Here is a 12062-nt window from a genome sequence, read left to right as displayed (position 1 = left end):
TGGTATCAGCACGCTCATTTATTTTCTTGCCCTTTAGCGAGTGTCTCTCAGCACCTTCTGCACCTGAGCTGGTGACACAGGGAAAGGTCAAGGTATTGATCTCACCCAGCAGCAGCCAACTTGTTCCTGCTGGCCTCCTTTCTCCTCCCCGAGCCGGATTTGTTTCTGCTGAAGAGAACAAAAGCTTCTCTTTGCCCACGGAGCAGGGACGGCACAAAAACTGCTCAGTCCTCCTGGCTCCCTCGGTCCCCAGCCTCGCCGGAGCAAACACCAGCTGGTGCCAATTACGGTGGCCGGCTCGTTGAGGCAAACATCTGCCTGCTGCATTTTGGACCGAGACCCACCACACTCGTTACAGATAAGCTGACAAACAGCCAGCGAGGGCTTGTTCCTCTTGACCAAGGATGGCTATGAAGCGGTTTCCAGCACTGTTGCGTTACCAGTCCCTCCAGCCATCTGCTCCCCTGAATGGATCCATTTTACAATCTGATTTTCTCCTGATAGCTGAGAAAATGGATTCTAGGCTCAGGGAGGCAGGGAGCTGCCCCGTTGCACTCTCCAATCTAGATCCGCTCTGGAGACAAGCTTTTAAACGCGGCTCAGCGTCCAGAACAGGCAAAAGGGAAAAACTACGCAAATGTCCAGCCATGAAGACATCATGCAGCCTCCCAGGGAAAGGTCGTTTACTAAAAGCAACGAAAAGGTTCCTCATCTGTCTCTGCCTTCCCTGCACGAAAAGCAAGGCTTGGCCCTTTACTTTACCCCTCTGCACGGCATTCTCCAACCCGCATCGCTTAGGCCACCCTCAGATCACAACTGTCCATGTGGAGCAACTTCACAACTCAGCCCAACAGTTCATGATGCCTCCTACCTCCAAACCATGTGTGCTCCTGCTGCTTGGCATCATGCACGAGCAGGGGCTAGAAAGGGCATCATGTATGAGCAGGAGGGGTAGAAAGGGCATCATGTATGAGCAGAGGGGTGGAAGGGCACCATGTATGAGCAAGGGGGGGTAGAAAGGGCATCATGTATAGCAGAGGAGTGGAAAGGGCATCATGTATGAACAAGGGGGGGTAGAAAGGGCATCATGTATGAGCAGAGGGGTGGAAGGGCACCATGTATGAGCAAGGGGGGGTAGAAAGGGCATCATGTATAGCAGAGGAGTGGAAAGGGCATCATGTATGAACAAGGGGGGGTAGAAAGGGCATCATGTATAAGCAGAGGGGTGGAAAGGGCATCATGTATGAGCAAGGGGGGGTAGAAAGGGCATCATGTATAAGCAGAGGGGTGGAAAGGGCATCATGTATGAGCAAGGGGGGGTAGAAAGGGCATCATGTATGAGCAAGGGGGGGTAGAAAGGGCATCATGTATGAGCAGAGGGGTGGAAGGGCACCATGTATGAGCAAGGGGGGGTAGAAAGGGCATCATGTATAGCAGAGGAGTAGAAAGGGCATCATGTATAAGCAGAGGGGTGGAAAGGGCATCATGTATGAGCAAGGGGGGGTAGAAAGGGCATCATGTATGAGCAAGGGGGGGTAGAAAGGGCATCATGTATAGCAGAGGAGTGGAAAGGGCATCATGTATGAACAAGGGGGGGTAGAAAGGGCATCATGTATAAGCAGAGGGGTGGAAAGGGCATCATGTATAAGCAGAGGGGTGGAAAGGGCATCATGTATAAGCAGAGGGGTGGAAGGGCACCATGTATGAGCAAGGGGGGGTAGAAAGGGCATCATGTATAAGCAGAGGAGTGGAAAGGGCATCATGTATGAGTGGGGGGGCGGTAGAAAGGGCATCATGTATGAGCGGGGGGGGTAGAAGGGCATTGTGCATAAGTCAGGGGAGGTAGAAGGGCATGGTGCACGAGCAGGGGGGCTAGAAGAGGGTACAGCAATCCATCTCAGCTCTCGGTGTTTGCTGGACTGACACTGGGTTTCTAAAGTGCCGCGTTGCAGCTTTGTGGGGAGCAAGTAAAGTGTATTTTTCTTTTTATAGTCCGTTTCCATGGTGCACTGAGGTTTCCGTAGCAAATCCTACAGCTGCAGAACCTTGGGAAATTCTGTGGCCTGGGTATAATCATGTGGGAATCTTTCCCCTCCATTCCCGGATCAAAATCCAGAGGCGTAATATTGTCACCAAACAGCTGAGCCTTCTCCCAGCTTGACTCAAGAAGGAAGCAACTGGAGCTGACCTCCAGCAAGAGGTCAAACAGCTCAAGACCAAAGAACACCTGAGCAAGAGAAGCAAAGCCTGGGGTCGACTCCCCACCTGCTCAAGCCCTCAGGCAGTTTGCAAGATTGCAGAGCCATACATCCCTCTCCACTGCGTACGTCTTCACAATAATTACACTTAAAACGACCATCTGCCTAAAGCACGTGCAGACTCTCACAAACAATAATGGCAGTGGATGCACTCCTATTCTCCTCTGAGTCCCTTCTGCAGAAGTCCCACATGCATTTCCAAAGTCAGATTTTCAAAGGTAAAATGCTGTCCCCTCCCATCCTGCACACGGCGACACGCACCGCACCTGCGCAGATCCTGCCCTGCCCGTGTCTAGGCGTGTAGGAAAGCGTCCTTTAAAAATCTGGCCATCGCTACCCGGAGATGCCAGGCATCAGCCCCCCTCCGCCCCCTTGCCTTGCAGCTCTGCCCAACCGCTACGGCTGTTGAGGGACAGGAGAGCAACTCACCTGCTCTTGTGAATTCATGACCCGCAGCTTCATCTGCTTCAAGTACGTGGAGGTGAGCGGCATGTTGTAGTCGATGATTCCCGAGACCAAAGAGGAGGGCGGCTCGCTTTCTGAAGCAAAGAACAGACGAGATATCCTGTTTAGATGGGGGGATGTTGCTGGTGTGCAGCCCTGTGCGTGCATTATCGTCCTGCGTTAAACACCTGTCCGGCAGGAGCATCCGGAGTCCCCAGTCAGCGCTGGGACGCAGCGTGGACAATACAGCACCCCCCAGTGCAATGCCAGAGCAGGCATCTGGCCCCTTCCCTGCAAAGGGACTGTCGCGCTCCCCTGTGGGAAGGGGCGCCCGTGATGTGTAATGTTCGGTCACTCGGCCAGGACGTAGCAAAGAAGGACCCATCTACTCTTACCAGAGATATTTAACCCATCGCCTCTGTGCAAAGGCAGCTACTAGACGGTGGCAGCCTGAGGACTGCCTCACCCCTTTTGAGAGGGTCCATAGTAAGGTAAGCATGTCCATCTCGTGGGACAGCCCCACTGGGCGGTAGTGACTGCTGAAGCAGATGATATCTCCAGCCAGATAAGAAGAGCCCCAGTTAAACAAAAAATAAAACTTAATGGTTTTCTACACCTTACCTCTAGACCTTATTTTCTAGCCCTTTCTCTCCCAGCTCTACTTGGCCAGGCAGCTCGGCAGCTCTCCATAGCAGGAACGGAGGCAGCTGGCATGATTTATTCTCGCATTGATTTCATAGTCACACTTAACGTGTTTAGTCACGAGGAGTGTTGCAGTGTACTGGCAGGGTGTGCTGGCTGGCGGGAGTGCAGCTGCCCTGCCCTGAGCGCAGGGATTTGCAAGGTGGTAAACGAATGTAAGGCATGCATCTCCTGCCTCCCCCGGTGCATTAGGAAAGGGGGGTGCTGGGGTAGGGCTCGGGTTAGCCCACCGGCGAGCAGTGGTCCTGGGAGCTGAAGAGGGACTCGAGAAGGGAAGATTTTCAATTCCTCTCTGGGGCTTAACCGTGTGACTTGCGTGGTCTGGGATCACCGGCTCCACGAGGCTGTCCGGGCCCAAAAGCCCCACCAGAAAGTTGGTGTGCCAGGGCGCTGCTCATAACGGTGTTTTACAGGCGTCCTAATGAAACCATCCAGCCAAAACGCAACACCCTGACCCTCAGAAGCGCTGACCACCTGCACGTCCAAAGGAAGCCTGTGGGAGCCGCAGGAGTCAGCAGCACTTGTGAAAGGAGGCCAGACCCGGCACGCCTGGCTTGGAAAGGCTGTGACCCAAGCGCACGCGCTGCAACGGGCACAAGCTGTTCGGGAGCTCTTTGCAACAAAAGCCTCAGTCGCTGCATGCTCGTGCTCCAGGCTCTTCTAATTCATGCCTGGGCACCTGCAGTAATCCTGCGTCTGTGGACTGAAGGGGATGGTCAGAGCTCTACAGAGTGATTAGCTCAGTCAAATATGAAGGTGCAAAGCCATTAGGAGTCTTGTAAACTCAGAAGCAAAGCATTAAACTCAATCCCATTATGGTGCAGAGGCCAACGGGGACAGGCTGGGGAGAGAGTTATATGCTGCCGGATAGTCTAGGCTGTAGTTAAAATGCACCGTGTGCCTCCCGCAGCCTGGTCCTGGCCACAGCGGGGATAGAAAAGGGAGCCAACAAAGCATTGCGGTAATCTACCGGTGGGGGTAATGGTAGCAACATGTTTAAGGCAGGCGGCCTCTAACAAAGCAAGGGCAGGAGCTCCCTGACAGAGAAGTGCAAGGGCAGCCAGCGGCCGTAGCCACCCCCAGGCCCTCCTAGAGCAGCTTTCCACCGTACCAGGGAAGAGCTAAGCATCGTGTCTGGGCGGGCCGCTCGCACTCCCCGAGTCGCTGCAACCGCTATGCCCAGCCCTAGTAAAAGGGGGCTCGTGCACGGAGCGGCGAGACTGTTGCTAGACTCAGGCCGCGTCCACCTCTCCCCCGGGCTTCAACACGAGGGAGGGTGGCTCTGCAGGAGCTGTGAAGAGGAGAGGTTTGCCCCCGAAGCCCTTCGCCTACAGCAGCCCCTGCCTCGGTTCTGCAGAGAGCAGCGCTTAGCGGGTCTGCTCCTGCTCCTCCCCGACTCTCGTCCCCAGAGACGCAGAAGAGGCTGCGGTGCACAATGGCCAGAGGACGCGGCCTCCTTGCAGGCGCTGAGCTCTACACCATGGGGCCAATAGAGCAGCAGGTGAAAAGAGGGAAGGGGGCGCTGCGGATGACTGTGCGGAGGAGCAGTCTGACAGCAAGAGCTGTTAGACTGGTGGAGCCTCCCCGGGGACGCGGAACGAGTCCCATCCCAGACGCTCACAATTAGTCTGGACGAGTCACTAAAAATGGATGTCAAGGGACAAACCTGCAGAGAAAGGGAGATGAAGCAGGCGGCAAAGGGCCTTCTCCTTCCCCGCCGTCTAGGACCGCGCTGCTGCGAGGCCTTGCCCTGTCCCTTGCTTTCCTTGGCTTTCTACTGTCTCTCCATTAAAACAATAATCAGTGTCTACCTCAGCCAAAGTCACTGTGTAAAGATGACAGTGTTTCTTCATTATGACACTTCCTGCCCTCATTTTTCTGGAATAAAAACCTAGCCGAGCCTCCACGACTTTATCTATTCAGATAGCTTAATAAGGCCCTTCATTAATAAGGACCGGAGTGGAGCGCGTCCAGGCTGTCAGGAGCAGGGGAGGGTGAAGCAGCAGCCCCTCCTCGGAGCCGGTTTCTGGGGCTTCCCTAAGTGATCTGTGCGCACGGGGCTGCGCTGGCCCTCCTGCTGACGAGAGGAAGGGAGGGAGCTGCTTGTCCCAGGACCCAGGCTGCTAGCCAGAGAGCCGAAGCTCGCGGACCTGGAAGCGGGGAGTGGAAGGGACGTGGAGCGGTCTCCCCATAACACCGCTGCTCCTGGAGCTGGGGAAGGGGGCGAGCGAGTCTGCACTGGGCAGGGCGGCAAGATGCTTGCTATTCTGCCGTCGCGGAGCCTCCCGTGCAGCTTGCCCCTCGCTCGAGTCGGGCGTCCGCCTCTCAGATGGCGGTTTGGTGCCGTCGTAATTAATGAAGCTCCACGCACGGAGGATGAGCTCATCAAATGGGGAAGGAGCAGCGGGAGCAAATGAACCCCGCCTGCAGCACCCCGGTGTAAACCTGCCGTCGTGCCACTCGCTCGCCTGAACTTATTCTGAATTTCCTGCAGGGCAGCTGAGAGCCGACTCTGGCCCCAGAAGCGTAGATGCTGTTTTCCAAGCCAAAGGCTCTAGCAATAAAAGGTGGTAGGAAAAGGCCGGTGGGACTCTACAGGAATAATCCCACCTGCTGCACAGTCATAGGAGGCTGCTGAAGGGGGTTAATCTGTCATCATTAAATATTATCATGGCATTGCTATCGAGAGTGGAATAACCGTGTCACCCCGCACAGTGGAAGAGCGTGCGCGTGTGTAACCAATATAGTCCAGTATATAGAAGCCGGTATGTATATGTATATATCTATATATCTATACACACACACATACCTACACGCCTACATATTCATGTATTATATTATACTAGGTCAAGGCGTCCCAGACAAAATAGTTCTGTTCCCAGCTCCACGCCTGGACAACTCCTCCGATGCCCTTACTCCTGATTTACACCAATGTAAATCACAAGGTGGTTGTTTCAAGTTTCTCACAAGCAAGACAGTTTGTTTTCATGCATCGTATGGTGCCCTGCAGGGTTCAGCACATAAGACACATTTAATTAGGGTTTTTTTCTGGTTGGGATTGGAGCGAGGTGAGATTTTGTTAATGAATGGGGGAGGTGGGCACTGGCAGGAATGGCTCAGATATTTTTTTTGTTTTACCTTAGTGGGAGTTGCATTTTATGTGTGTAATCCTTCTACGGCCCCCAGACAAATTCCTGTATCCCTAATGTTAGTGAAACTAGTCCTTGATAACAGTCAATTTAATCTAATCTAATCCATCTCTCTTTCATGGGCTTCAAAGCATCCTCTATCTGTGCCCTGCACAAAACCAGAGCGCACCGAACAGGCGGTGCTGGTTTCCTCCTGCCCCGGCCGAGGAGCAAGACTGCGTGTGACGGACCGTGTGCGTCTGCGTGGTTTATTCCCGGGCGCGCTGATCTTGGGGGGAAGCCTTATGGAAAAGGTCCCTGCTGCACTTGAATCAGGGCAGACGGCCTCGCCCTTGCCTTCCCGATCGTGATTTTCCTAGCAGGGGTCCAGCGATGGGAGGGTGCTCAGCACCTTGTGCTTTGTGTCTGGGATCTGAGCCTAGGCCACTGCAGTGTCTCTGGGGAGCATCGCTGTCTTGGGAGACTGGGGAGGGTAAAGCAGTCTCAAAAGTGGTCACATCCCTTTCCATTATAGTGTTTGTGGGAAGGGTCATGGCCATCTCAGCTGAGAGATGTGAGTGCTAGACGTTATTTAAGTGCTGTGTTTGGAGTCGAGCCACAAGATGCAAACTCCACCGGTCCCTCCCTGGTCCTACTTCCCTCCCCGCTCTGCATCGGTTCACAATTTTATCCACCATACGAATAACATTGGTCGTGACAGATACCCTGCAATCAGCCCAGGGGCAGTCTTGTTCTTGCTGATGCCAAAGCCCAGCGTTTCCATGGGCCTAAGCGAAGGAAGGAAGGGGCCCTGCATCTGCAGCTGGGGAAGGTGCCGCTGCGCTAATGATACCCCAGCTAATTAACATCCCGCATGATTATTCCGGCCCAATTTCTAGGAAGCAGACCCAGTGTTTCAGCAGCTAGCTGTGGACAGTGGCACATGGACGCCGGTTCAGTGGAAACTCTGGGGTTGACCACAAGTCTGCTCCCAGCCGTCAGCACTCAGGAGCTGGCACTAAGTAGCAGAAATACCCTGGCACTCGGCTCCTTTCATTCTCCTTCTCTGCTGGACAAGAGCTACCAAAGGGTCAGTTTGCCTTAAGTTACTAGAAATGATTTAATCCTCTGTGTGGTGCTTATTATTTCCGTGCTTTTGTGACGGGAAACCTCCCAGCGCGTTTTCCATTCTGCGCTTGGTAACAGAAAATAAATGTGCAGATCGTTACAACAAATACAAGAATCGACTTGGCCGGAGTTTTTCCCATGTATACCGGCAGAAAATTTGGCCCACGGTTAAGCGTTGCTTTTGTCTTTACACTCCAAGAACTGCGGAAAGGTTCGGTTTACAAAGAATGCATAACGAACTAAATCCCACGGCGGCAGCGATAATTTGGTGCATGCATAAATAAGAGTGTAGCTAGGATTAGCTAGGCACCCTCTGCTACCCAAAACAGGATCATGGCCTCTGTTAATTAGTGAGAATGACTTCATTATCAGAAACCTCCACTAGTCAAACTTACTCAATGCTTTTCATAATATGATAATAGTTTAAAGAGGAAATTTGAGGTCACACTTGTTCAGAAATGTGAGTGTTGTAGGCGGAAAGGTTTTATAAAGTCAACAGAAATATCTGCAACCTTTCCACCCCAAACTTTTCCGCTTGATGTCTGGTGCAAGAAAAGCTGAAACCGGCCAACCAGACGCTAAAGGAAACGGAGTAGTCTGTTCTCATTGTCTGCGAAAGCAAACAGCCTGAACAGGGAAGACGATGAGATTGGCTCAGTTCTTCCACTTTTACCCTCTCATTATTATTATTGGGGTAGGGAAGCTGTGCGGTAAAGCAGTATCATCGCCACCTGCACAGTATCTTAATACCTGGGCAAGGACAGCACTGCAAGGTGAAATGCTTGGAGGCGACCATCCCAGCAGAAACCACGTGCCTTTACCTTTGGGCTCCAGTCCGTTGGAGTTGAAATGCATCCTCTTCTGGCACTCCGTGCAACTCATCAGAAACCTGGTCACAGCTTCTCTTGGAAGGAAAGCATAGGTCTCTGCGATCTGGGAAAACAATGAGACGTCTGTGTGTCCTGGGGAAGGGAGACGGCTTAAAACACAGCCCCGGGCAAGGGCCGGGGGGATCACCGGCCCCGGCCCACCTCGCCTGGCGCAGCAAAGGAAGAGCGGTATTGATTCAGAGCAAAACGCACCGAGCCCTCGGCGCCCCGTCCCGCCGAGTGCACCAGGCCCTTCTCTGCAAGGGGGGAGCTGAGCACCGCACTGGACATGCTAAGGATGCGGCCCATGGCAACCCCCGATGAGGGGGTTAAGACCTCTGGGCATCCTTGCCAGTCAGTACCCCAGGACCATCCCCTCTCGCTAGGAAAGACGAAACTGAGTTGTGAAAGCGCAGTGAAGTCTCTCCATTTCCTGCCCAGTTTCCCCGGTTGTTGTTTCCTTTACACCAGCGACTTGAAGGAGCCGTTCATCTCGTTAGGGGCAGCTCCGTCTTCCCCCAATGCAAACCAGTTAGCGTTCACAACATTTTGCACGTCTAAAACACATTTTATCTGGGGAACTGCAAGCACTTTTACAAAGATTCATCTACTGAGTCTCCTGCAGCTTGCTGCGATGAGCCAAATGTGTCGCCTGTTTTGTAGATGAAGGCACAGAAAAACCAAGGCCGAGTTGTTCCAACCTGGGACCTTGAAGTTAAGCATCCATCGCCTTACTTTAGCAACCTGGACACGACAGCCCAAAGCACTTCACCTCTGTGCTGAGCCTAACAACTAGTGTGTGGCTGAAGGCATCCTGTGTTGACTGGCAAGCATCGCCCCCATCGCTGGGCAGCTTGTTCCCATCACCTCACGGTTCGGACCAGGAGGCTCGTCCTAGCAAATGAGCTGCAGAGCCAGGAAGAGACCCCGGACTCCCAGAGCCTGTTCTGATCGGGGAAAGCCCTCCTCCCATTTTGTTTTGCTAGGAAAAGTCAAAAACACTTCAAAACCCACCCATTGTAGTTTTGGGGGCTTGTTGAGCGGGGAGGTGGGAAGGGCCTAGTTCAAAAGAAGGGGAAGAAAAGGAAAGAAGAACAAACTCTTGTTGAGAAGGGGGCAGGAGGAAGGGTTTTGGTTGGAAATGGGTTAAAACAGATTTCTGGCAGCAAAAGTTATGGAGAAGAGAGACAGTCGCTTCCACTAAGTGGCAGCATAGCCTCGGTTTTACATGCATGCTAATAGCGAGCGGGCAGAAAGTTGCACAGCTTGTCCCACGGCTCCAAACTGGGGACGCAGAGCCCCGTGGGGCGGACACCGCCCCGGCTAGCTCCACGCCTCCAGTGACCGAGCCACCGCCCAGCTCGGCCCTGGCCTTTCCAGGCGCCCGTGAAACGTTTGTCAGGTTGGACAACGAGGCGCTCCCCGTGCAAGGACTACAAGTCAGGCACATGGAGCCTGCTGCGGGCAAAGGAGTCGGTCTGAAGCCGAGCGAGGCCGGCTCGCCTGCCCCTCGCCCGCTCCAGCCGCACCACGCTGTCTGCTGCAAATGCCCGGCTAATTTTAGCGATACAGTTGTTATTTCTCAGCTGATTTGATGCTCTGCAGAGCAGGCAGCTTCCTTGATGAGTTATCTCCCATCCAAATTCCCTTTCTGATTGCTTCTCTCTGGAGGTCACGGACAAGGGCAAACTCTCCAGTGACTCTGATTACAGATGGTGGAGAGGCAGAGGACCGGCGAGGGACGCTGTGCATCTTCTGGAGCTGCCCATCCAGACACAGCCCCTTTGTGCGCCGGGCCCCCGGATCAGGCGCCGCGTGTAATCTGCAGTATTTCACCTTCCCAGCCAGGCTGCAAATGTATTCCAGGGCAGCGTGATGGGGCACCGGGGAGGACAGTCAGCTTGAGTCCTGCCAGGTCAGGAGGGGATATGCGCTGCTAATGTGATGATCTCAGCTCAGGAGGGAGCCTCAGGGGTGGAGCGTGGAGCTCTCTGACTGCTGCGAGCAGGCCTGGGAAAACAGACCGACCCAGGCTGCTCCCCGGAGGCCGCGCTACGCGCAGATTAGTCCTCCAGAGAGCTGGATTGAAGGAATTAGGGAGGGTCAGAGCAGCCTGCTGTGGAAATGAGCAGAACCTTCTGCATTGTGGCCGTGCTGGTGAAGCTGCCCTCCTTAATTGTGCAGAGGTCACCCGCCGCCGGCTAGAGCGCGGCCGCGCGCACGATGGGCCTGCCGGCTGCGTGCTGCATGGCAGGGGCAGGACCTGCGTGCACGCAGCCCCCCGGTCCCGTGAGCCATTGGGAGGACACGAGATGTCTGCGTGGCGCTTTGCTCCCCAGCAGGAGCTCCAGCAGCTCGCAGGTCCTGCCGGGAGCCCGGGCTCCGCCTCGAGCGCTCACGCAGCGTGCAGAGCCTGCAGGGCCTGCGATCTGGTGCGGGGGCATGAGCATCCGCCGCGGCCTCCCGAGCTCGGCATCATCGCGCTGCCAGGCAGGGACCCGGGCAGCCCTTGCAAGCAGGGACCCTGAGCAGCGCACGCAGCGGAGACGCAGGCTGCTGCCTGCGTCTGATACTCAGCAGCTCGCTCGGAGATGGGAGGGGGTGGGAATTCAGCGCCTCGTGGGCACGAAACAAGATGCAGAATATTTGCAGGGGCAATACGCGACTTCCCCGAGATGCAGGCGTCGGGCTCCATTCATTCCTGGTTTAGCTACGGTGGCTTCAGCAGGGAGAGAGCCAGCTCTTTGCACCCGTGTGCTGGGATTCATGAGATCCACCGCGCCCCGGTGCATGCCAGGCCTCCACTCTGCAGCGGGGCGACCCGAGACAGAAATTAGGGCAGCCCACGCGGCAAGGCAGCGCTGCGAGGGGGATGCCACCCCGTGGCCCCCAGACTCCCCTAGTCGTGGCTCTCTGCCTTGGGGAACTTGGGAGAAATGAGGCTTTTCTGTACAGCCGAGGCAGGAAGGGAGGCAGGTGGCTTCGAGCAGGGGACGGGGTGAACATCTCCTCGCATCAGCGAGGCTTGAAGCCTGCGAGGAGGCTCCTTTGCCAGTCGTGCGCGGTTGCCTTTGTGCATCACAGCCTGGCCATCCCCTCCCAAGCCAGCGTGCACCCACACCACGGCTGCCACTTTCTTTTCCTGTCTCCGCAGCACAGCAGCTGTGCCTTCCTACGACACCCCCCACCCCCCACCCCGCACACGCACAGCTTTCTGCATCCTCGCACTGGCAGCCCCTCTCCCCTCCCCAAATCCCACCCCGCTCGTGCGGGCTCTCGCACCGGGGGCTCTTCCCCCTTTGCACCGATGCGCCCGGCTGTCTGGGGAGAACGAGGAGGGAGCCTCACCGCTCGGTAGGTTTTCTTCTGCCCGGCATGCTTGGGCGCTTTGCCTGGCTCCGACGAGTTCTCCACATGCATTGAGTATATGATGTCAAAGAAATCTTCCACCACAGCAACGCGTTTCAGAGAGATGCCCTCGGGCTCCGACAGTCCATCTGCCCCCTACAACAGTGCAGGCAAGTTGAGTTAGT

General features: G+C 55.1%; 1 protein-coding gene across 1 annotated transcript in view; it reads right to left on the bottom strand.

Moving 5' to 3' along the window:
- The window catches only part of NOL4L (nucleolar protein 4 like), a 69904-nt gene that overhangs the window by 40794 nt on the left and 17048 nt on the right, over window positions 1-12062 (bottom strand). Inside the window, exons 2-4 of the mRNA XM_059713126.1 lie at window positions 11878-12033; window positions 8482-8593; window positions 2688-2797 (exon numbers count right to left, since the gene is read on the bottom strand). Coding sequence (XP_059569109.1) covers window positions 2688-2797; window positions 8482-8593; window positions 11878-12033 — 378 coding nt within the window. The remainder of the gene's footprint in view (window positions 1-2687; window positions 2798-8481; window positions 8594-11877; window positions 12034-12062) is intronic.

Source organism: Alligator mississippiensis, chromosome 9 (assembly GCF_030867095.1).
Source record: "Alligator mississippiensis isolate rAllMis1 chromosome 9, rAllMis1, whole genome shotgun sequence".
In the NCBI taxonomy this organism is placed as follows: Eukaryota; Metazoa; Chordata; order Crocodylia; family Alligatoridae; genus Alligator; species Alligator mississippiensis.
The sequence above is the reverse complement of the archived record's forward strand: the minus strand, read 5'-3'. Positions and strand labels throughout refer to the sequence as shown.